The sequence below is a fragment of the Ictidomys tridecemlineatus genome, chromosome 2 (assembly GCF_052094955.1).
Source record: "Ictidomys tridecemlineatus isolate mIctTri1 chromosome 2, mIctTri1.hap1, whole genome shotgun sequence".
NCBI classification, from domain to species: domain Eukaryota; kingdom Metazoa; phylum Chordata; class Mammalia; order Rodentia; family Sciuridae; genus Ictidomys; species Ictidomys tridecemlineatus.
Genome location: NC_135478.1, coordinates 88,284,478 through 88,307,545, shown reverse-complemented (window position 1 = coordinate 88,307,545; position 23,068 = coordinate 88,284,478). Strand labels below are relative to the sequence as shown.

The 23,068-nt window shown below is 34.0% G+C and overlaps 1 protein-coding gene across 3 annotated transcripts in view; it reads left to right on the top strand.

Annotated features, from left to right (window-relative positions):
* The window catches only part of Med13l (mediator complex subunit 13L), a 293,930-nt gene that overhangs the window by 153,549 nt on the left and 117,313 nt on the right, over positions 1 to 23,068 (top strand). For all 3 annotated transcript variants that reach the window (XM_013360472.3, XM_005329638.3, XM_078039088.1), the window contains one exon: positions 9,994 to 10,077. In XM_013360472.3, coding sequence (XP_013215926.2) covers positions 9,994 to 10,077 — 84 coding nt within the window. The remainder of the gene's footprint in view (positions 1 to 9,993; positions 10,078 to 23,068) is intronic.

Sequence of the window (23,068 nt, the reverse complement as noted above, 5' to 3'; positions counted from 1 at the left end):
TCCCCCTCCCCTCCCCCCCTCCCCTCCCCCTCCCCTCCCCCCCTCCCCTCCCCCACCCCTCCCCTCCCCTCCCCACCCCCTCCCCTCCCCCCCACCCCTCCCCTCCCCCTCTCCCTCCCCCTCCCCCTCCCCCTCCCCCTCTCCCTCCCCCTCTCCCTCCCCCCTCCCCCTCCCCTCCCCCTCCCCCTCCCCCCTCCCTCCCTTCCCCTCCCTTCCCCTCCCTCCCTCCCTTCCCCTCCCTCCCTCCCTCTTTCTTTTTCTGGAGATTGAACCCAGGGCCTTGTGCATGCAAGGCAAGCACTTACCAACTGAGCTATATACCCTGCCCCTTACTTGAAACATTTTCACTTCTCTTCCTGAATCTATGGATAGAATAGTACTTGTAGGTCACCAAAGCTGAAAGGATAGTCTACTACTAGAGTTTCATAGCCAAGCTGTCAGCTAAGATGATATCATTACAGTCTCACTGTTTCAGATATTTTAACTGTAGAACATCCCTTCCCTCCAAATTTCTTGATTTTTTTTTTTTTTCATTCTGAATTAGTTTTGGTCCCAGTCCTGTAATTTGGAGTAGACATAGAGATTATCTGTTGCTAAAGTGTCGTATACTCACAGAAGTGTTGATTTTGTTTAAGCATTGAGTACTCTTAAATATTCTGAATTTTTTCAGTTCTCTTCCCCTACTGCAAAATACAACAGAACTAAATTACATACAGATTTCCTTGAGGAAAATGTGGAAAATTTGTTGTTTCTGTAATGCTGTGTTAGGATGAGGCTTTTCTGTTTTTGTTTTTTAAACTGGTTTAGTAATTAATGTATGTTTAAGCACATTTTTTAAATATAGAATTTCTAAGGAATGTGGAACAAAGTATATAGTTTTTAATATTGTAGTGTGCCATTTTTTTAATATGATGGTTTATTCCTTTCAAAAAATATTAATGAATTTGTGGTTGAATTTTTAGTCTTGTAGTTTGAATGGTAGCTAATTCTTTTTCTTTGTTGAGAGAAAATTAGAAGAGCCCAAAAGCTGAGAAGGGAAAGAAATGAGCATAATTCATTTATTTCTGGGCTCACGAATTCAGAATTTATCATGAAAACTAAAGTCCAGGTCAAGTTAAATTATTACTTTTGAGAAAATTAATTGTGACACACAGTAAAATTTGGGAAAGATCTAAAGATGTTTGGGTTAGAAATTGGTTTGATTTTAGGATGTTTTACTTAGACAGTTACCCTGACCTCAGTAAGTCTTGTTAAAATCCTGTAAAGTATGGGTCACTGTAGAGTTTTTGTGAATGTATATAATATATCCAACATGTGCATGACATGTTGTAAATGTCAATAATTTTTAATTTTTCCCATAAATTTATTTTGCGTAATTCAGTTTGTATTCATTAATTAAAATAGTCCCAGAATGGTTTATTTGAATTCTATTTGAATTATAAGAGTTAATTTTGAGACAAATGAAATTAGCTTTTCTTTTAGAAAACAATTAATAATCAAGCTTCCCTACAAGTTTATATGCATAATCTGGGATTCTTTTGAAAAATTTTGCTAATCCTTTTGTCCTGTAAAATGATATTCTTCTCTTCATTTAATTTAAATGATGTATTTAGTTTATGAATGAAAGTTACCCCATTCATGAAGCTGGAAAGCATTTTAAATGGTTGTTGTCAGCTTTCTTTATTCATTGTCAACAGAAACTGGGAAGATTAATATATACTTGCCCTTTTTATTTTTCTTGAGTTTAGAACATTTGCTATAACGTCCTCACCTGTTTACAACCTAAATTAACACAGATATAGTTTGCTACTCTTTTCTTGGAAATTTTCTGTTACGCCTAAGTACTATTCAGGTAATGTTGACTTGTTTCTCCATGTGGACGTTGTGAGGTTCTGGCATGGAAAGCAGAATTGAGGTTATTGAACAGATCATCCAGGGCAGCATCACTTGCAGAAGTGTGTGCTTCTGGAACAATTTTTTCTTCAGTTTGCACATTAACAAAGCTTGTACTGCAATTTATTTTTTTAAGTGCAAGAATATGTTTAATTAAAAGAATTTCATATATTACCCTGAGAAACTCTACATTACAGCTGTAGGGGAGTCATATAAATTGATCTTCTTTACATAAAATGCTTTGATTGCTAGTGTGTACAGAATGATGTGCTTCAGTGATGGATTAAAATAATTACTCTAGAAACTTAAGGTAACAAAAACCTCTACACAGAATAAATCATTTCATTTTTTTGTTACGATTGGTGCTGAGATAATACTGTATTGACACCATGTAAAATAGTTTACATTCTAAGGTACAATAATGTCACAATTTCATCTTTCATTTACTCTTTTTTCATTTCTAACTTTTCACTATTTGCCTATTAATATGTTGTGGATATTTAGATTATCTAATACCCCCCCCCCCAAAAAAAAAAACAAGTTAAAAAACCCCACTGCTACTCACTCAAGAGCATTTACCATAAAGGTATCATACAGAAGACAATGTTTTTGGTGGTATGTTATATATCTGTTTGGGGCACATATTTATAGAAATCCCTTTTTTTGTTGCTTTCAGAGACAGGAGATATTCTGAATTTCAGCTCTACCACTTAACTATGTGATATGTGATATAGGCCAGTGACTTGAGCTTACCCATGTTTATTTACCTATAAAATGGTGAAAGGTTGTTTGGTTCAGTACAGTTCTCTCTCATCATAAGAGCTCAATAAATGGGTAGCTGCTATTATAGCTAATAGAAGTACAGTGAAATATCAACTTTTTGCAGAGTTGGAGACAACATTTAAAAGTTAGTCTATTCAACCAACCAATTCTGGGATTGCATTCTGTAATATCCTTTTTACTTGATCATTCCTTCTTTGAACACTTCTGGTTATGTGAACACAGCTTTACATCTTCAGGGAGTACTCAGGGTTAGAAAGTCCTTTTTTTATACTGAGTAGAAATCTGTCTTCCTACAACTTTTGTTTCTTTATCTTAGTATTCTCTTTTGGGGCCATATATAACTCATGCAGTCCAACTTCTCTGTGGTTACTTGTTTGATAGCAAACTTGAGTTTTTTCCTTTCCTTTTTTACAGTTATAGCATATGATTTTGATTCCCCATCTCTCCTTGACAGCCTTACACATATGCCTCCATTTGGTTCCATTTTCTCCAATATGATTGCCACTGTTCTACTTTAAAGTGTCATAAATGTTTCATAAATTATTGCTTTGGCCTTCTTCATCAGTCCAGGCTAGGTTCAGTTATACTGCATGAACAGAAGACCTGGAAAAAGGATCCATTGATTTTAGGGTGTTTTACTTAGACAGTTACCCTGACCTCAGTAAGACTTGTTAAAATCCTGTAAAGTATGGGACTATACTTGACTATATAGTACTATTCCACATCCTCTTGCTAATGAGGCAACCACTGTCTATAGACTTGCAGAGCTCCTTGGTAGAGAGCAGAGAGCAAAGTCATATGGTCAAGCTCAATGTCAGTGAGACAGGGAGAGAAATCATATGTTTGGGAAAAAGATAAATCTGCCATACCTAAATTGAGGTAATCTGAATTCCAAATGGCTGCCAGGTGTGTCACTGAAACAGATCATTCTAGAATATAATCATAGATGTATTTATATACTCTTTTCAAACCTTCAAGCTCACATTGGCTCCTTTGGTATTCTCTTAGTTAGAATTCCACAATCTGAGAGTGTTTAGATGTTCTATATTTTGTAGTCTTGGATCATCATGCTATTTTCTGGTTCTTTCGGGAAAGTAAGTGTGGGTGTGATTTTCTTCATGATTGATTATCTCTTTCTGGCATAATTCCTATCATAATAAAATATTTTTTACTTATACAGACTCTCTGCTCATTCAGCTCCCCCCATCTTTCTCTTCTGCCCCTATATGCTATTAGTGTACTAGTTCAAATTATTCTTTATCAGCTTTTAAAATTCTTTATCAGTTTTTTAATTTAGTGAAATTTTGTTTTGTATTCATAATAATTTTTTCAAGGTTGTGCTGTATTTTAAGGTTAGGTTATTAATGGAAAAGTACTTTGTGACTATAGTATGGAAAACAAAAATTTGCAATTGTTTTTCAGGAGTTTCTTCATTTGACATTTTTAATGCCTACTACTACAGTTGATCCAAGCTTTCACGATTTATCATGTCCTTGTTACTTGTCTCATGACAATGAAGCAAACCATGGATTGATTGAAAAGCTTCTGAAAAAGCCAGAAAATGTGTGTGTTTCAAAAAACCAAATTTTTGAACATTGAACATGATTTGACTACATGTGGTACTAATGAAAATCTTGTTTTTAAAATAGCTTTGTAGAAATACCTAAAATGTCTGGCATAATGCTGTCAAACTGGCACTGTGTGTGTTAGGATACTTTAATTTTCATCTTCTTGAAGATTTTTAGAATAAAATAAATGAGCTAATTTTTATGGAAAGAAATTTGTTTGCTTTAAAATTTAAATCAGTGCTTTGTACACAGTAGAAGATTAGGCAAGGCTTTTGAAGCTGCTATGCTCTGTCATGTCCATGCTTCTGCAGGGAGACTTTCATCTGGGGTACTGGACACATGTGAGACACATGTCCTCTTCTGAGTAGTCCACTGGTGCTGCCAGCATATTCACTCCATGGTAGTTTATAACACAGCTAAAAAAATTGCCTTTGTCCCAGCGCTTCTTGGTTTGCCAAGAGTTGGTGTTTTTTAATTTTATTTGGAAAGCACAGTAAAAACAATGGGTTGAAAATTGGAATTATAATTATGACAACAATAATGTTGTATTCATAGATTTCTAGTTCTCCGTGTATTATGGTCATCAAAGGGCGAGCAAGTACTGTCCGTGGAGATGGTAGATTAGAGATTTCAGAATAAGAAGTATATTCACAGATTAATAAGTATATGAGGGTAGGTATGTGTATGGTTGAAGGAATGGTGATATGACATGATTGAACATCCTTGACATAATGTGATAATAGGGGCAAGAAATGAGTAATCAGTATATTGCCATTTTATTTAAATGGCATAATATGCAGTTTTTTTTTTAACAGCAGAAGGAAAATGAGTCTTTAGAACTAAGAAGAAAGTACAAAAATTATAGATACACATGATTGGAAACACAGATCTAGTTGTAAATGTCTAAAAAGAAATCTCAATGTAAGCAATCATTATACTTAATATTTTTAGAGCAGGGCATGGATTAAAACTCAAAAATAATGAAGTTTTGTTGTTGGAGAATGGGATTAGATACTTAAATTTTGAAACTAGATAAGAGAGATACAGCTCTTTGGGACTGATAAGAATGGGAATTTGAGGTGAGGCTAGGTCTGTAAAAGAGCTTACCCTTACAGGGATGTTAGGAGGGGAGCAATTGAGGCTGTGTGGCTACAACAGCTGCTATCTACTAGGGCAGAGTGGAAGCCCAGGGTAATGAAGATCTAGGGTTTAGTTAGAAAAACTTTCTTCTGCCCCTGGGTCATAGGAGTTAGATCTTATTCTGTTAGAATTTGAGAACATTGCTGTTTTGATGAAGGGGACTTCTTCGCATGTATGTTTGATAAAAAATTGAGTGGTGAGATAATAGAGGGAATTTTGATAAGATTGGAGTGGTGCTGCTGAGGGTGTTTTGGCATACAGTTACATAAAATTTATTGTATGTGAGCAACTCTGTAATTCGATGATGACATTAAGATGCAGTTTGGTTGAGGGTATCATAGAGAAACACTGTACTTGGATTTTCTAATCAGTGAAATTAATTATATACACGTGTGCATAATTCTCATGGCACAAAAGCAGACAAAGCTGGTAGTGACCTTCCTTCTATACCTCCATAATGTCCCACCTGGGAAATGGCTTGCTGAGGGGCTTAGGGTTTGGGCATTCTATAGCGCTTGTAATCTTACATCAAGTCTGCCTGTGGCTTTGGGATTGGAGATTGTGGCTTGCCAATTTTGGAGTCAGGTTGCACTTTGTAGCTAATTATTCAGAGCCATATGGCGTGACACAGAAACATTAGGTACACACACAGACACATACATGCAACCTGATTTCATTTTCATTTTTCAGCAGCTGTTTCTTTTCTTTTTGAAACAGTGATTTTTTTTGGGGGGGGATGGGGGGAGGTGGCAGAAGATTGGGAATAAAAATATCTTTTTAGTATTAGGTGCTTAAAGGACTTTTTATAATCTGGCATCACATAATGATCTTATAAGAATACTGAAGCTTTACAGAATCAAATCATATCTTAATAGTAAAGCATTAATGTGGATCACAATGACTAAGGTAACTGAACAAACTGGGTTAACCGATATATTCTTAGCACTATTTGTGATGTTGACTTGAAATAATTTGTGGAAGATGGAGTGTGTCTGCTAGGTTAATTTGTTTGTGAAATAAAGTAGAAATTTTGATCCTCAAATATAAGAAAATAAAGATTGATAGAGTATAAGGAAGGGAACATTATATTTCTGGTGTAATTTTTAGACTTTAGAATTGTCTCCTTAAGAGATTTACTTAACTGTATTCTTCAAATGTAATTAAGGGATCTGGGTATTTGTGCTAGTTTTCCTCAACATGATTTCTAGCTGTTGTGTGATTCCCTCTATTTTAAGTATCTTCTGTGATTTTAGTTTGCAGTGTGAAATGATAGGCTATAAAGAATAAAATACTTAGATATTTTCCTCCCTCAAAATATAGAGTGTGAGAATACATACACACAAGAAAATTCAAATACTATGAGGCTACCCATATTAGTGGTTATAAGCAAAAAGAATAACAATATTATTATTTTATGAATAGGAAAATAATCTAATTTCATTTCTCAAATATTTATTGAGCATCACTGTAGAGTAGAACATAAGGTATATTATATCGTAGGCATTTAAATATGAGTCATAGAAATTAATTGTTACAACTGAGTAGAGAAAAGTGATTTGTAGAGTTAAGAGGATGTGCCTGCTTGATTTGAGACAGGGCAAAGATGGTTGAAATTTAAATTAGAGGAGGAGAGAGAATGGCACAATAAAAGATTTCAGGCCGAAGCAGAGTAAGTAGGCATTGGTAGTAGTATTTAATATGGAAATTCTTATTCTAGAATCTACTTCATAGAGTTTTTACCTGCCCTATGAATTGAGCCTTTTGCTCTTTTGTGCATTTTTTCTATACATAGTTCTTAGTAGCTCTCATCAGTTTTTTTTTTTAACTGCATGTCTATGACCCAAAAATGATTGAGAAAGGAGGACTTAGTACCTCAATATAGTCTTGCTATTGAGTCAGCATACTGTCATCACTCAGCCAGGTGGTAGAACTCTCCTTAATAAAGACAAGCCTCCTCTTCTCCAGGTAGTATTGACTAATCTTGGAGGGGCCAAATTTGAATATCCTCCTTCTTGCACCAATACATACAAAATAGAGTCAAAACATGCCTTTATTCAATGCAATTCTATGTTCTCAATGTTTTTCTTTCACTGTGTCGGAAACCACTTATCACATAGATAACTGATTAGCAGTTGAAAAAAATCACATAAGTCATTATTCTTCTCTTTTGGAAACAGATGGTTCAGACTAAAGGATCAGTAGTTTCCATTCTATTCTGTATATTAGTGATAATAACCTTTTGTTGACATTGCCTGACAAAGAAATATGATCTGTAGTGGGAACTCCAGGAGATACATTCACACAGAGTTACTCTCAGATAGCAGTCATTAGCCTTTTGCAATTTGCTTTTGTCCTTGAATGGTCTTGGCTGTGTGCTGCTCCCCCACATTCCAGACTCTGCCTTTTCCTAGAATAAGTCAGTGAATAGAATTTGTGGCTTTTATTACACAGAAGGGCAAGGATTTTGAAATACACTTTTATACATTGTCCTTTAGTCACAGATATCTTGTTTTTTTCTTTCATATTCTATAAAGCCTTGGATTTTCTAACTATATTCTATATATTTCACATTGTCTTTGTTACTTACTAAATAATTCTTTTGAATTTTGACCTTCAAGGCATTTATGAGAGAGTGATTTTTTTTTAAAGATGTTATTTACTTGGTAAAGATGTGTCACTAGAAGACTGTTTAGTGTTTGATGGGATTCCATACCTATAACATAGCCTGTTGCTTTCATTAAAAGGTCTACCTTCAATTTAGCAGCAGCTTTTGGAGAATAAAGAAACACTTTCACATTAATTCAGTGGTAAGATATATCTGGATTTAAGAAATGAGGAAAGAATGAAGAAAATGGTAATTGTTAAATTTTATGTTTCTGTGATCAGACATACCTGGGCTTAATGGCATTTCTCCTATTGATAATATGTGTGACTTTGGTTGGGTGTTTAGCTTTTTCACTTATACTGTTGCAAGAATTAAATGAGACACGGTGCCTGGTGATCAACATGTGTAGTTGTGATAGTAGCAGTTCTTTCAAGCGATTATTGATAGTATTATTGATGGAAGAAACCTGATATGAAACTTGGGATTTTTCACTGGAAATATTTATTTATATACAGCCTATCTAAAATAAATATGTCTTTCGGCTACTGAATAAACTCTGGAGGCATGTTTTCAGTTTTGCTTCTTGTGTACTTTCACCTGGGGTGAAACATCATATTCACCTTGGGTAAAAGTTGGTATCTATTTAGCTGAGGATGTATGCTGTATTTTGTATTCTAAATTTAATAAAGTCATAATTTTTAGCATTAAAAAGTATGCTTCTTTAATTTCATAACTTAGGAAGTCAGATTAGGTTATTTTGAAAATGAATTTCTCCATTATGAATAAGAAAATTGTTATAGAAATTAGTTTTCAGAATAAAACCAGTTGAAGCCAGTGACATTTTGATTTAACAGTGTTTCATATTCATTCTGCCCAAAGGGGTTTACATTGTGGCCAGTAGAAACTATTGCCATTTACTAACCCATTTAACTTGCAGTGAGTAGGGTGAGGGCTTGAATTCTTTCCTTTGTCCTTGATATTGTGGAAATCACAGAGACAAAAGTGAAGTACAGAATTGCCTGAATCAATATTCAATCAATATAAAGAATTGCTATATAGCTCTTTACCCAGTAGGACAAACCTTATATAGAAGAATTATATGCAACAATTTTGACACTTTTTCTTACAAAATATATTTCATTGAATGGTATTAAGGAGACTACTGTATTTCATCAGTTCAAAAAATTTTATATTTTTTAAAATTTGGAATACTCTTTACAATCAATGACATCTCATAATTGACCAGATGGTAGTTATGATACAGTTTTCATTTGCCTGCACATGGGTGAACTTGGTCATAACTGTCTGTGTTGTTGTTGAAGCATTATTGGTATTTCTGTGGTTAGGGCTTAGTTTCCACTTAATGTTGCAGAAAGAATACTCTACAATTTGACATTGAAACACAACTAACATTGCATGGAAACAGAAGTGGGGAGCAGTTTAGATATGAGTAAAATGAATACTAAAGTATTTTACTATGCCTTCTAAGGAAAATGCTTAAGTAGATGAAGCTATGTCCCCTTCCTCCCCCCGAGAATCTTGCCTAAAGGATTACCTTTCAGAAGCCAACCCCAAACCAGAAAATCAAACCACACTACAACTAAAACAAAAACCCAGCATTAAAACTTGCAAGATGAGTGACCATGGCTCGAGTGAATATCTCTGAGGCATCTTAAGAAGTGCTGTATTTCTGACATTCTTCATGACACAAGAATTGAATTCATTGCAGAAGTGTGATTCAATTTGAAGTAATTCCAAAGTTTTGGGAATACTTCAGCCAGTTTATATTGCTTATTTTCTCCCATGGGCATAAAAATCCACGCGCAAAATCAGGGAGTTCTTTCAGTAAGTGTAATGTAAAACTTTTAAGTAACAAGAATACTTTGACAGTCTAATTGGTGATGTTTTATTTTTATTGGTGTTTTTAATCTGGGATTATGAATTAATTGATTTGCTAATTTGTTATTGAATCCATAAAAGTAATTATTGATGAATTTATTGTAGGTGCCTAATGGACAAGAACTTCGTTAGGATTGGGAAGTGGTTTGTTCGACCCTATGAGAAGGACGAAAAGCCAGTCAACAAAAGGTGAGTCTTTTTGGAGTGTTCTTGGCTTTTCACTTTCTTCTGTCTTCTTCTGCAACTGTCTTTGGGGACAAATTGGGTGAGGAGATCAGCTTATTTATTTATTTTCTAATAATGGTTTAGATATACTTAGATTCCTGGATGAGATATTATTTTCTAATAATTGCTTAGATATACTTACATTCCTGGATAGGACAATATTATTGTTGTTGGATATGAAAAATTGGAGTAGAAAGGTAATTGTCATTATACTCTTGTCTAAACCATTTATTTATTACATGATCTGTAATTTAGGCATTCTCTTTTGTTATTTTCATTATCATTCCTCAATATTTCTTCCTTAAAGTGTTTTATGGCATAACTTTAAAAATAATCAAGAGAGTTAGCTGTGGTAGCGCATGCCTGTAATCCTAGCAACTTGAGAGACTGAGACAAGAGGATTGCAAGTTCAAGGCCAGCCTCAGCGGCTTAGCAAAGACCCTAAACAACTTAATGAGAATCTGTGTCAAAAAATAAAAAGGGCTGGGGATGTAGCTCAGTGACAAAATGTCCCTGGGTTTAATCCCCAGTATAAACAAAACAAAACAACAATCATCACATGAATTAAAACAGTGGAAATTGTATAGTATTGATTGATACTCCTTGACGCTTGTAGAAACTAAACTATGAATTACTTCTCTAAGCAATCCTAAACATTTAGCCAGCATTTATGATATATATAGACTTAAATCAGTACTTGACACTAATGAATAACTATGGAATTTTAGATCATTCAAACCAGAATCAGAAAACAAAGCCCTCAAAAGTCTGCTATTTACCTTACCTATCTCTGACCATAGTAGAGACTTTGTAGGAATCTTAGGTGGATGATGATTATTTTTAAAGAGAAGGGTGCACCTATCTCTGTTCTGCTGTCAGTGGACTTGCCCAAGGGGCCTAGCTGCTGGCTATAGATTAGAGCTCTTTTCTGTTTGGAGAATTTCAGCAATTCACTTTCTTTTAGGAAACATTACTGTCTTTAATATTATTAGTTCCTACTGGGGATATAATTAGTAACTTTCGCCTGAATCTGTCCGTTTTAGCACTTTAATGAAGTGATTGTGGAATCTCTTCATTAACCAAAGCTCATTTATAAAAACTTCTTTTTTTATTGGATAAATGAGCACTGGTAGTTTTCTTTGCTAAATCACCATGAACTTCTTTGAAATATTTCCCTTTTTTTAGTACATGTAATATCTTTAGGATTTACAAAAGAAAACTTATGTAGAACTTAGTTTATATGTACCATATTACACCTAAAAAAGGATAAAAGTGCTTTTAGAAAGGTATGAGTATGTTCAAGTGTGATTATATTTACAGATACTTTGACAGAATGGACTTTTTCATTTATATATATTTATTTGACCTAACTAGTGAATGTATTTTGTGATTTTTTAGTTTTAATCTTAACATTTTCCTTTAATTTACAGAGGACTTAGATTTTCTATATGGTTAAGGTTTTGGCTTTTATGTTTATTATACTAAATCGTTAAATATATATGTGTTTATATATATATATACACACACACACATATATATTTAAAGCCCAGTGATCTACTGTTCTTAATGTGCTTCCCCTTGGTTAGCATGGATTCTTACATCTCGATTAACTGAGCTAGTCACAAAATTTTTGGTTATCAGATGGAGGTGTTCATGTGATTATTTGGTGACACTGAATATTGAAATGTAGAGATCAAAGGAGTAACAATTATGATATTAATAGCAAAAATAACATTAAAAGTCAAAAGTCACTATCAGTTTATTTGATATAGAGTTTGTATATTTTTACATTTAATCTAGATTCCAAAAATCATCGTAACTTTAGCAAGCCAGATGTAAATATTGCATGCACTGTGTTGGATGTTTGATTTGCTATAATTTGGAGGCCACAGATGTACAAGCAATGTCATTGAATTAGTTTTAGATCTTATAGCCATGATTGTGGGCTTTTTTTTTTTTTTGTAATTCAGAAATGTTAATGATTCTGAAACAATATTTCAAGAGAATTATTAAGCCAAAGATGAAGTTTATGAGTTGGCATTTGCTATATAAAAACAAACAAACAGCATTAGGTGTGAGGACTTTTTCTCCTCCAGATTGTTTTGTATGAACAGAGTGATGGTAGAAAAAGGCATTTGGAATTTAGAAGATATTTTGGTTCATATTTTGGAAGTTTGATTTCAGATAAGTTGTTTAGTTTCTCTGAGTGGAACTTTTTGTGTTTTTGGTTTTTTTTCCTTCTGATATTGAGTTAAAAATAGTTATTACCATCTTATGTAGTTATTGTGACGATCAAATGAGACATTTCATGTAATAATTTATAATTTAGTTGAGAAAACATAGAAGTGAATTTTCTTATATTTGTCTTTTATGTATCAGTTTAGTGACCAGTGGGGAAGAGAAATTTGTTGTCCAGTACTAAACAAATCATTTGTACAGATAAGTATTTTAGAATAGTTTTTATTTGATGCCATTATATAGATAAAAGGAATAAGTTTAATAAATAATATTTCACATAAGTAAAGCATATAATGTGTGCGTGTGTATGTGTGTATGTGTATCAGGGTTGAACCTAGGGCCGCTTAACCACAGAGCCACATCCCTAGGCCCCTTTTAAATTTTGGACAGAGTCTTACTAAATTGCTTAGAGCCTTGGTAAGTTTCTCAGGCTGGCTATGAACTCATGATCCTCCTGCCTTAACCTCGGAGTTGCTGGAATTACAGATGTGGGCAACCATGCCTAGCCATATACTTTTATTCAGTAGATTAAAATGTGTTTTATCTTCAAACCATATATGAACTGTGGATATGGCTTGGCATTAAATTGTGTGATTAGCCTGCCCAAGACCCATGGTTCAATCTTCAGCGTCCTACCTTACCCTCCAAAAGATTTATCATATTGCTTATTGTAAGTAACTTAAGTAATTCTAAGAGTGTTGACAAATACATTATTATTATTATTATTATTTTGGTATTGGGGACTGAACCCAGGGGCGCTTAACTACTGGCATCTCCCACCCTCTTTAAAAAATATTTTATTAGTGATAGGGCCTCACTAAATTGCTGAGGCTGGCTTTGACCTTGTGAGCCCCTTACCTCAGTACCCCAAGCCACTGTGCCAGGCTGGCAAATATATTTTTTCATGAGTTCTACCAGTAAGATTAATAACATAATTTCTTGTACTGTATTTGCTCTTCATGTTGATACTAAACAAAATCATTTACTTGTAGACTCTAAAAGAATTCTTAATGTTAGATATAAGATGATGTTGGGGATAATTCTTAAAAATATACATATTATATATTAAATATGTATGCACGTATATATTTGGCCAACTAGACTGAAAAGGATAATTTGTTTAATGTTATTTTTTCTCTATATTGAGATCTTTTTGTTGTTTATACCCTTGATTTGAAAGTTGATAATGAAAATTTTGGTTTTGTCTTAAAGAGTTGTGACAACTAAAATCAAACATAAAATTTCTGGTGTCTAAAGTGTTTGAACCAAAAAAAAAAAAAAAGCCCTTTGTCCAACATATGATTACAAATGAAGTAATAAAAAGCCATTATTTTACTTCAAAAAGAAATCATTGATCATGGGAATTTCTTTTGAGTGGAAAAGTGTGTTTCCTAATTTACCATAGCTTTGTCCACATTTTATTATTGCAGGATTTGAAATCTATATACCTTGGCCTTAAAAGCCATTTTAATGAAACATTTTGATTCCCTGGCCCCCTTCCCTATTAAGTTTGGTTCTTTGACCTTTTCTCATTATCAGATGTACAGAAGCTATGTTAACACAAATACCAGCTTGCTGTGCTGTTAATTGAATTAATTTGCCATTACTTCTTACGGGTGATCTCACCCCCTTCTTGAAAGATATTCCAAAATTATCACATATTTTCAGATGGTCTCATTACTTTTGTATGTGCCAGTGGCAGGGGACACACATTAAAAGTATATTATTTTGATTTAAATTTAAAAATTTTAAATGTTTTTAAAATTTTTAACAGTCTATACTATCTAACATACATATTGAGAAAATATGTGAACTTTTTAGGTTTAATAGTATAGATTTTGATATTAAATCTATCTTAGACCAGAAATATTTTGATACAGGAGAATATTTTTTAGTATTTTAAAACTGTCCAATACTTTTTCTCCCCTCCCCTTTCTTTCTACTTACACTTTGCTTAGTCCATTTTTTTCCTCCCCAAACCATGTTCCAGCTGAGTCTTCTGTGTTCTTTCCTTCTAGACACCCTCAGAGGAGAAGGTAGGGAAGGGATTCCTTGTCTAGCAAGGGAGCAGATAAGTCACCTCAAGGTGAAAGGTAAAGGGAATCTCTTCGTAGTGTCCAGAAAATTAAGACCAGAAGCTATATTTATTTCAGTTTTCTTCACAAATTCACTTTGCATATGTGATACCTTTTGTCATATATCTATTAAAAGGCCTAGCTCTGGGGAATCCCATAAAGGATTATTAATTTGGGCTTATCTAGTAGTTTAATAGCTTTTGTGCGGTAGATCTGTAAAATATGTTGTCATTTTCTGATGGTTTATCTGATGAAATTAGATTCTGTTGAAATTAAAAGGCAGTGTATATACTGCCAATCAGATATGTTTGAGAATCATGTGAGAAGAGGGATGAGATTATAGTGTTGGAGAATATCAATGTTTATAGACGAGATCAAGGAAGAAGAATATGTAGACTGAAGGGTCAACTAGAAATGAAAACCAGGGGAGACTGGTGTCAACAAAACCATGAAATTAGAAAGTTTAAAGACTAATTATCTGTCTGCTATAGAAGCCATGTGAAGCACTTACCAAAAAAGTACTGTTATATTTGGCATTCATGGAATCAGGATGACCATAAAGAAGAGCACCTCTGGTGGATGTCCAAATTCAGATTGCTGAAGAGGGAGTTTTAAATGGAATGGAAATGAAGACACTGAACGTAGAGTTCTTGCCATATTTATTACAAATACCTGCAAACTCAAATATTTATTACAGGAAGAGTGGAGACAAACATTTAATGAAAGCTTATGATAAAGCTACATAATAATAGAAAAGTATCTTCCATATACCAGATACTCTGCTGTGTACTTTCACAAGTAAGCATTAAAGAGAGAATGTTAACTTGAAAGACCAGTTCACTCAGAGATGATGATCACCAAGTATATACTTTTTGGGTAGCCTTTTTAGTTATTTTTCCCCCTTTTCTGACCTAAAAGAAGTTATATTATTAGGTTTTAGCTTTCATTTGTCCTATTGGTGGTCTAAAAGTGTACATATACATCATTCATTGATTTTTTTTGTTGTTTTAAAGTAAAATGTGTTTAAATATAAATGTCTTTTAAGAAGGATTTGAAATACTTTACATCAAGAGATGTAACTTGTTTTTAGCTGTACTGGAGAGATTGAGAGAATACCATTGTTGTCCTTCCTTTTAAAATTCCTGCTGGAGGATTGAAACTAAGCTGAAAACAAATGTCTCTTTGTTCACTAGACCATCCACCCAGAAATAGGGATGATCTTCCATTAACTATTTGACCTGTGGGACTTACTGAAACCCTCTGGACTTTAGTTTTAGCATTTATTATTTCTAAAATGTCTTTACTATTCAGATTCTTTGATTCTATGAAAATTATAAAGTCTAGGCACCCACCTTTATATGTCCTCCCACCCCCCACTAAAACCATGTGCCTTCATTGTGCTTGGGTTTGCTATAAGCAAAAGCAATTCTTTTATCTATCAATGAAAGGAATTTCTTTTTAATTTTTTTTAAGTTGTTGATAGACCTTTATTTTATTCATACGTGGTGCTGAGAATTGAAAGAGTGCCTCACACATGCCAGACAATTGCTCTACTGCTGAACTCCAGCCCCAATGAAAGGAATTTGATAACTGTTCTTCCTGAGGGTATGCAAGGTATAAAAGAACATTTCTGGAGAGAAAGGATTATGTTAATATCAGTAATGATTTTTCTAATTGCATTAGGAAGAGAACCGGAAAATTTACAGTGGCAGTTGAAGTTTTCTCTACTTTTATAACATAACTGACTATCTCTTTTACTTTTACATAGATGCTTCTTAGATGAAGGCCACTTCATGTGTTGAGTAAAGTAGTCAATTGAAGGATCAGGGTGTGAATGAATGGAGGTTGTGTTAGCTAACTTTTCAGCACTGTGACCAAAATACCAGACAAAAATACCTTAGAGAAGGAAAAGTATATTTGGTTCATGGTTTCAGAGGTCTTAGTCCATAGTCACTGACTTTATTTCTCTGGGCCTGAGATGGGGGAGAGTGTCCTGGCGGAAGGGCATGATGGACTGAAACTCTACTCATGGCAGCTGGGAAACAGAGTGTGGGTGGCCAGAGATAAAATATACATCCCTAAAGCACAACCCCTTCCCGCTCATGACCTGTTTCCTCCAGGCACAGGGTACTTGCCTATAGTTGTCACACAAGCATAATAGTCCTTCTAAATCATCAAATTGTTAATAGATTAATGTACTGATTAGGTTATAGTTCTCATAATCTAATCCTTTTATCTCTTATTCCTGCATTAACGCAGAATCTTCTGAGGGTACACCTCATATCCAAATGATAACAGAAGTTCAAATAAACCTTTGGTATTCTGAAGGAAGCAGCACTGTTGAGTTTATTCATATCACATTCTTTTTTTTATATCATTATTTATTCATTTATTTTTTACATGGTGCTGAGGATTGAACCCAGTGCCTCACATGCGTGAGGCAAGTGTTCTACCTCTGAGCCCTAGCCACAGCCCCATATCGCATTCTTTTTAAAGATGTTGTACATAGTAAGTTTCTCTAAGGACTTGGGATCCTTCTGCATCAGCTCCCAATACTACAATATCCTATAACTACAAGGATATTGTAGTATATCAACTACATCATTCTCACAGATGAATGAAATTATTCTGGAAATTAGCTGCATTTTAAAATGAATGCGTATACCTCTCCTATTTTGTAAATGTATCCACAGTGCATTCTGCTGAATTATATTTGCTTAAAAAAAGTATAAAAATAGCTAGGCCCTATGATTTATGCCTATAACTCACAAGGATGAGGCAGGAGGATTGCAAATTCAAGGCCAGCCTCAGCAACTTAGTGAGACTCTGTCTCAAAATAAAAAATAAAAAGGACTGGAGATTTAGTTTAGTAGTAAAGCACTCCTGGGTTAAATCCCCATCCCCTTCCCCCACCAAAAAAGTGTATTAAAAAGTATATATCCCTTTAAATTTGGTTGCACTTCTGATTTCTCATAATATTTCAGTGACATTGGGAGAATTTTTATGGCAGTAGAATATGACTGACATGTCTGAGGAATATGACTGCTGCTATTTTAATAATATTTGTATTTTTTTACTTACACATTTGTGTGTTTCTTTCTTTCTTTCTTTCTTTCTTTTTTAGAGAGAGAGAGAGAGAGAGTTAGTTTTTAAATATTTATTTTTTAGTTTTTGGCGGACACAACATCTTTGTTTGTATGTGGTGCTGAGGATCGAACCTGGGCCACACACATGCCAGGCGAGTGCGCTGCCGCTTGAGCCACATCCCCAGCCCTGGATATTTATTTTCAAAGTGAGAATTCAAAGTTTGTCAGTGATGGAGAAGGGAAAATTTTCTTGATTTTTAAAGTTGGAATATTTTTTCACGATTATCAATTAGTTTTTCAATATGATTAAAAAACGTGAGAATCTTAAGATTATATTTATAATTTTCTATTATAGGCTACCATATATCTCTGCTACCTTTATTATTCATTCTAAAAGTTATAATAGTATTATGATGCATTTTAAAAGTGAATTATTAGGGTCTGGGGTTGTGGCTCAGAGGTAGAGTGCTCGCCTAGCACACGTGAGGCACTGGGTTCAAACCTCAGCACCACATAAAAATGAAATAAAGATGCTGTGTCCACCTACAACTAAAAACAAGTGAATTATTAGTTTTCTAATATCAAATACACATTAGAAGGTATTATCCTTTTCAGGTCCATTATTAGTTTTCTAATATCAAATACACATTAGAAGGTGTTATCCTTTTCAGTTCCATTTAGTTTCTAGTTTATGTAACCATATAGTCAGAACACTATTCCAGCATAGGCATGAAAGAAGACAGATTCTGAAAATTCTCAGAAGTACTAAGAGTTTAAAAGATTGGCAAATTTATGTCTTTTTAAAAAAAAAAAAAACTGGAAATTGAACCTTGGCACTTAACCACTGACCTAAGTCCCTAGCCCATTTTATTTTTTATTTTGAGACAGGATCTCATTAAATTACTTTGGATCTTGCTGAGTTACTGAGGCTTGCCCCAACCTTGGGATCCTCCTGCATTAGCCTCCCAAATTGCTGGGATTGCAGTTGTGAGACACCATGCCTGGCTATACATAGTAATATTCAGTTCTGTAATTTCCAGGATTTTTATCATTTTAATTTCTATAAGTTTGATTTTCTATACATTCACTATACATATTTTCTTTTCTGTACTTAAGCATAGTTACCATAATTGTTTTTATGTTGACTATGAAGTTAAAATACTTATATTATCTCCCATTTGTTGACTTTCCTCTTCAGTATGTTTTAAATTTTCCTGTTTATTTATGTGTTGAATAATTCTGATTATGGAAATTAGTAGTGTAATTGAGATTATATTTCTCTGGAATGTGTTGGCTTATTTTTTTTTTTTAAACCAGGCAATTGACTGACTGGACTCAAACTCCATATATATATATTAATTAGGATTAAATGCAAAGGTATTCTAATACTAAGCTATATTGCCAGGTTTTTTATTTTTTTATTTTGAGACAGGGTCTTGCTAAGGTACTAAGGCTGGCCTTCAACTTGTGATCATGCTGCCTCAATCACTAGAGTCACTGGGATTACAGGTGTGGGCCACCATGCCCAGCCCAAACTCTTATCTAGCCTGTGGTAGGTAGCACTTGAAATCTCTTTGCTTCTTTTAGCTTAGTGTTTTCCAACTTTCGTATCCTTGACACATGAAATCAGTGAGTGATTTTTGTAGGGTGGACAGCATCTGTGTCTTCTATTTACTCCAAGACTAGTTATACCTTCCTTTCTTAGTCATGACAACCTAGAATATCTCCAGATATTGCCATATGTTCCTTGGGAGGCCAAAATGCCCCTGGTTGATAACCACAGCTTTAGCCCTAGCTGGGCTGTGAGAGCTTGCTCCCTGCACATAATTTAGGAAATCAGCCAGAGGTTTGGACAAAGTTTATGTCTCTGATTCTCCTTGTTCCAGGATTTCCTTTCTCTCATTCAGCAGCCGTGATCTTTGAACTTAGTCCTGTAGTTCTTTGGAACAGTAAAACTCAGAGGATTTCTGTCAGTTTTAGCCATCTAAACCAGTTCAGTGGCCCTCATGCTAAAAAGCTGTTTTAAAAAAAGAGTAGGAAGATTAGGGGAACATGGATGGGACACCATAACACTCACCCAAGGTTTCCCTAGGTTTCTGCCTATGCTTAGTAATTTAAATTTTAACAGATTTTAATTTTTTTTTTTAAAAATCTATAGTTCTTTTTTTTTTTTTTTTTGGGAGGTAGGATATGTTGATCTGGAAGGAGCTACTTTGTAACTACTAAAAGTGGAACCTGGTGATATTTTAAGACATATACTTCACATTGCTTGTTTCTATTCTATTAGTTATGCTTCACTTGCATTTACATTGTTTGTCTATTAAAATAGAATGGTTTGGCCTCTGGGGCTAAATCACTTTGTGCTGGGAGACCTTCACATTATTTTACTTTACTGATAAAGAAACGACAACTGTTTTCTCAGTAATTCCAATATTTTTGTGATATATGGATTTTTTCTAACTTATTAATAGCTTTTGTGTTTTATTCTGTTTTAAAAGATGTTAATGTTTATAGACTCATTCTCAAAGTCTGTAAAGATTAATCATCTTTTTAAAAATGCATATGATCAAAATAGTATTTTCCAAGTTTACATTTATAAAAAGCCTTTTCCTGAGGTACTCTTTCAGCTCTATGCAGATGTTCCTAAACAATCTTTTCATTAATGTCTTTTAGGGAATGCAGTAGGATGAGAAAAGAAACAGGTAAATAAGAGAAAGGAAGATCCAGGCAGTGACCATACAGACTGAAAGGCAAATGATGGGATGTAGGGGAATGGAAGAGACTCAGGCAGGGTTGCCTGTGTGATCTGGGGTGCTATTAACAGCTAATTGGAGTCTCTTTTGGACTGTGTGACTGAGCTTCATAGAATGTTTTGATGGTGGCATCTGAGTAACAAGTTGGCAGTAGTGAAGTGCATTATAGATTAGAGTTAGATGCCAGGACATTTCTTTTTCCCTTTAGACAAGAATGTTAATTTCTGATAACATTAAGAGTGCCCTTGAGATTGTTGCTTTTGGTTGATTTTACATGATTTTCTCCCCAATGTTTTTCCTTCTCTAGCTGAACAGAATGAAATTAAAAATGTTATGAAAAAGATTACTTAAATAAATTCTATTCAGGGCTGGAGCTGGGGGTATAGTTCCAGTAGTGGAGCGCTTGCCTAGCGTGTGCAGTGTCCTGGGTTCAGTTCCCAATACTGCAAAAACAAATAAATCAATTCCATTCAACTTAAAATTACTGAGCTTAGGTTTGCTTTTTTTTGTTTTTAGTGAAAAGGGGAGGTTTAAGGTTGAATAAGGTGTCTAGCACAGAACCTTATGTGGTTATTGTTTAATGTTTTCTTTTGAGGCGTTAATACTGAAAGTGGCAATAGTAATATTTAGAAAAAATTGTGAACAAAGCTCTTTTATGATTCTTATAATAATTTCTTACATAAGAGGAAGCTTGCTATTAAAATATTTGTGAATCACTATTTATATACATAATTTGCATTAGATGAAGTATGTATTTCTGTTATGATTCCAAATAAATGACAATTTTGTAATAAATTTATTGTGTATTGATTTTAACCCTAAAATATTAACATAAGCTCGTTTCTATTTCTAAAAATACTAAATATTTGAAATCACCTTCTTGTGTGAATTTTGAAATATGGTATTTGCTAGTACTGTAAATCAGTTGCCAACCTTTGATGTCATCAGGAAAAAATTTTGAGTATGTAATGTATATTATGACAATTTATCTTATTGATTTATTTAGAGTGTTAAAAGACATTATGAAAATAAAGCTTTTGTGGGGTTCTTAGAAATTATTACATTTAACTCTGAGAACTTAGCAGAAGAGTGTGACTACCATACTTTATTATTTTATTAATAGTTATGTGGAGTTGAAATATAAAAGCTTAATATTTTTGGCTAAAATACATAGAAAGCTGTGGCTATGAAGAATCTGACTTGTCTGCTCTGACCTTGTAAGCTTCTGCCTGTCTGCTGACTTGGGTTCCTTGTGTTTCTCATCACATTCCCGTCCTGTGCACTTCTGTTAGGCTACGTTGGTGAGACACCCTCCCACACAAGAATGCACTGTGCTGGCAGTTGAGTTTAGGTGTGTCTGAACTTTCTCTGGCATTCCCGCTTTCAAGCCGGAGCAGCCCTTCATAGTCTCTACTCATGTTTTCCTTGCTCATGTTCATTCTGTTCCACCCTTCCTGTCTTCCCTAGCAAGTTAACTTTTATCTCTTCTTGGAACTGCTTCCCTGGGGAAACTTTTCAAATGGTTTCCTCTGATATTTTACCTCTAAATCTATCAATAGCCTATTTTTACTGCCCATCCTTCTTATGTACCTGTGTTTTAGTTCTCTCTTGAATTTGTACAATGGAAGATAAGATTTTAGTGTTCTTCCTCCTTTCCCTATTCCTACATTATGCCTAAATTGAATCTTTAAAACAGAATAATTTTTATTTTGATGTCCAGTATTCATCATTATTTTTCTTTTTATCTACTCAACATTTGCTATGATTCCCATCTCAAAGAATACTGAAAGTTTGGTTGAATTGAATGAAACATACTTTACCTTTATAAATTTCATTACGATAAAAAAATGGAAAGTTGGGTCTGAAAAGTCATCTAGCATCAAACAAAATATTGAATAATGTTATTAAAACCAAAAGTCTCTTCACCATTCTCACCTTGATGTTAAAATGATCTTTAAAACATCACATTTAAATGGGTTTATATTTGCCTGGATTTTTATCGGTATTATTTATTATTGAGTGGCTTGTTCAAGTTTGAGCAGTTGGACTCTTTATGATGCTTATTTAGTTCAAGTATTCTTTAATAGAAAGCATCTGTGACAATAGGGTTAACCCTGTTATTACTGAACCATGAATTGCAATTCTACTAGTAGAAATATAAGTAGCACATTTTGAAATATTTACATGCATCATATAAAGAAGGGGGCCTTCCCCAGAGGGGACATTGTTGGGCAGTATTTGAAGGATTATTATGTGCTCCTCAAATTGAGCAGTAACGTTTATATAATATTATCTGATACTGAGACTGTTAGAACACAAAGGAATTTCTTAGTATGTATAATTGAAGATAGTTGACTAAATAGTTCTGTGTTGTATTTGATAATGGTTCACCTATTTGAAATAAATAGTTTTGTTTTGCTAATGTTATGTGCTTAAGTAAGTAATATTTCTGGGCTTTAATTTCACTACACATGCTACTAGAATTCCTTAGTGAAAAAACATGACAGTGTGATATTCCTTAACACTAGTGTAAAAATAGAAAAGTACTTTTACCTTATCAACCCTGCAGCTTTCCACTTAGCCACTCTCTAAAAACCCATAGAATTGACTTGAACCATAATTGTCACTTAAGTATTAAATTGAATCTGTACTGTCTTGCATTATTTCTTGGACATTTCAAGCATGTTTTATAGGTTCATGAAGGTAAATTATCAAAGAACAGAACTTTAATAGTGGCAGGGCTCTCATTTATCCTCAGTTCTTAGAAACACATGGTTCTAAAAAATACTTGGTAAAAATGTCA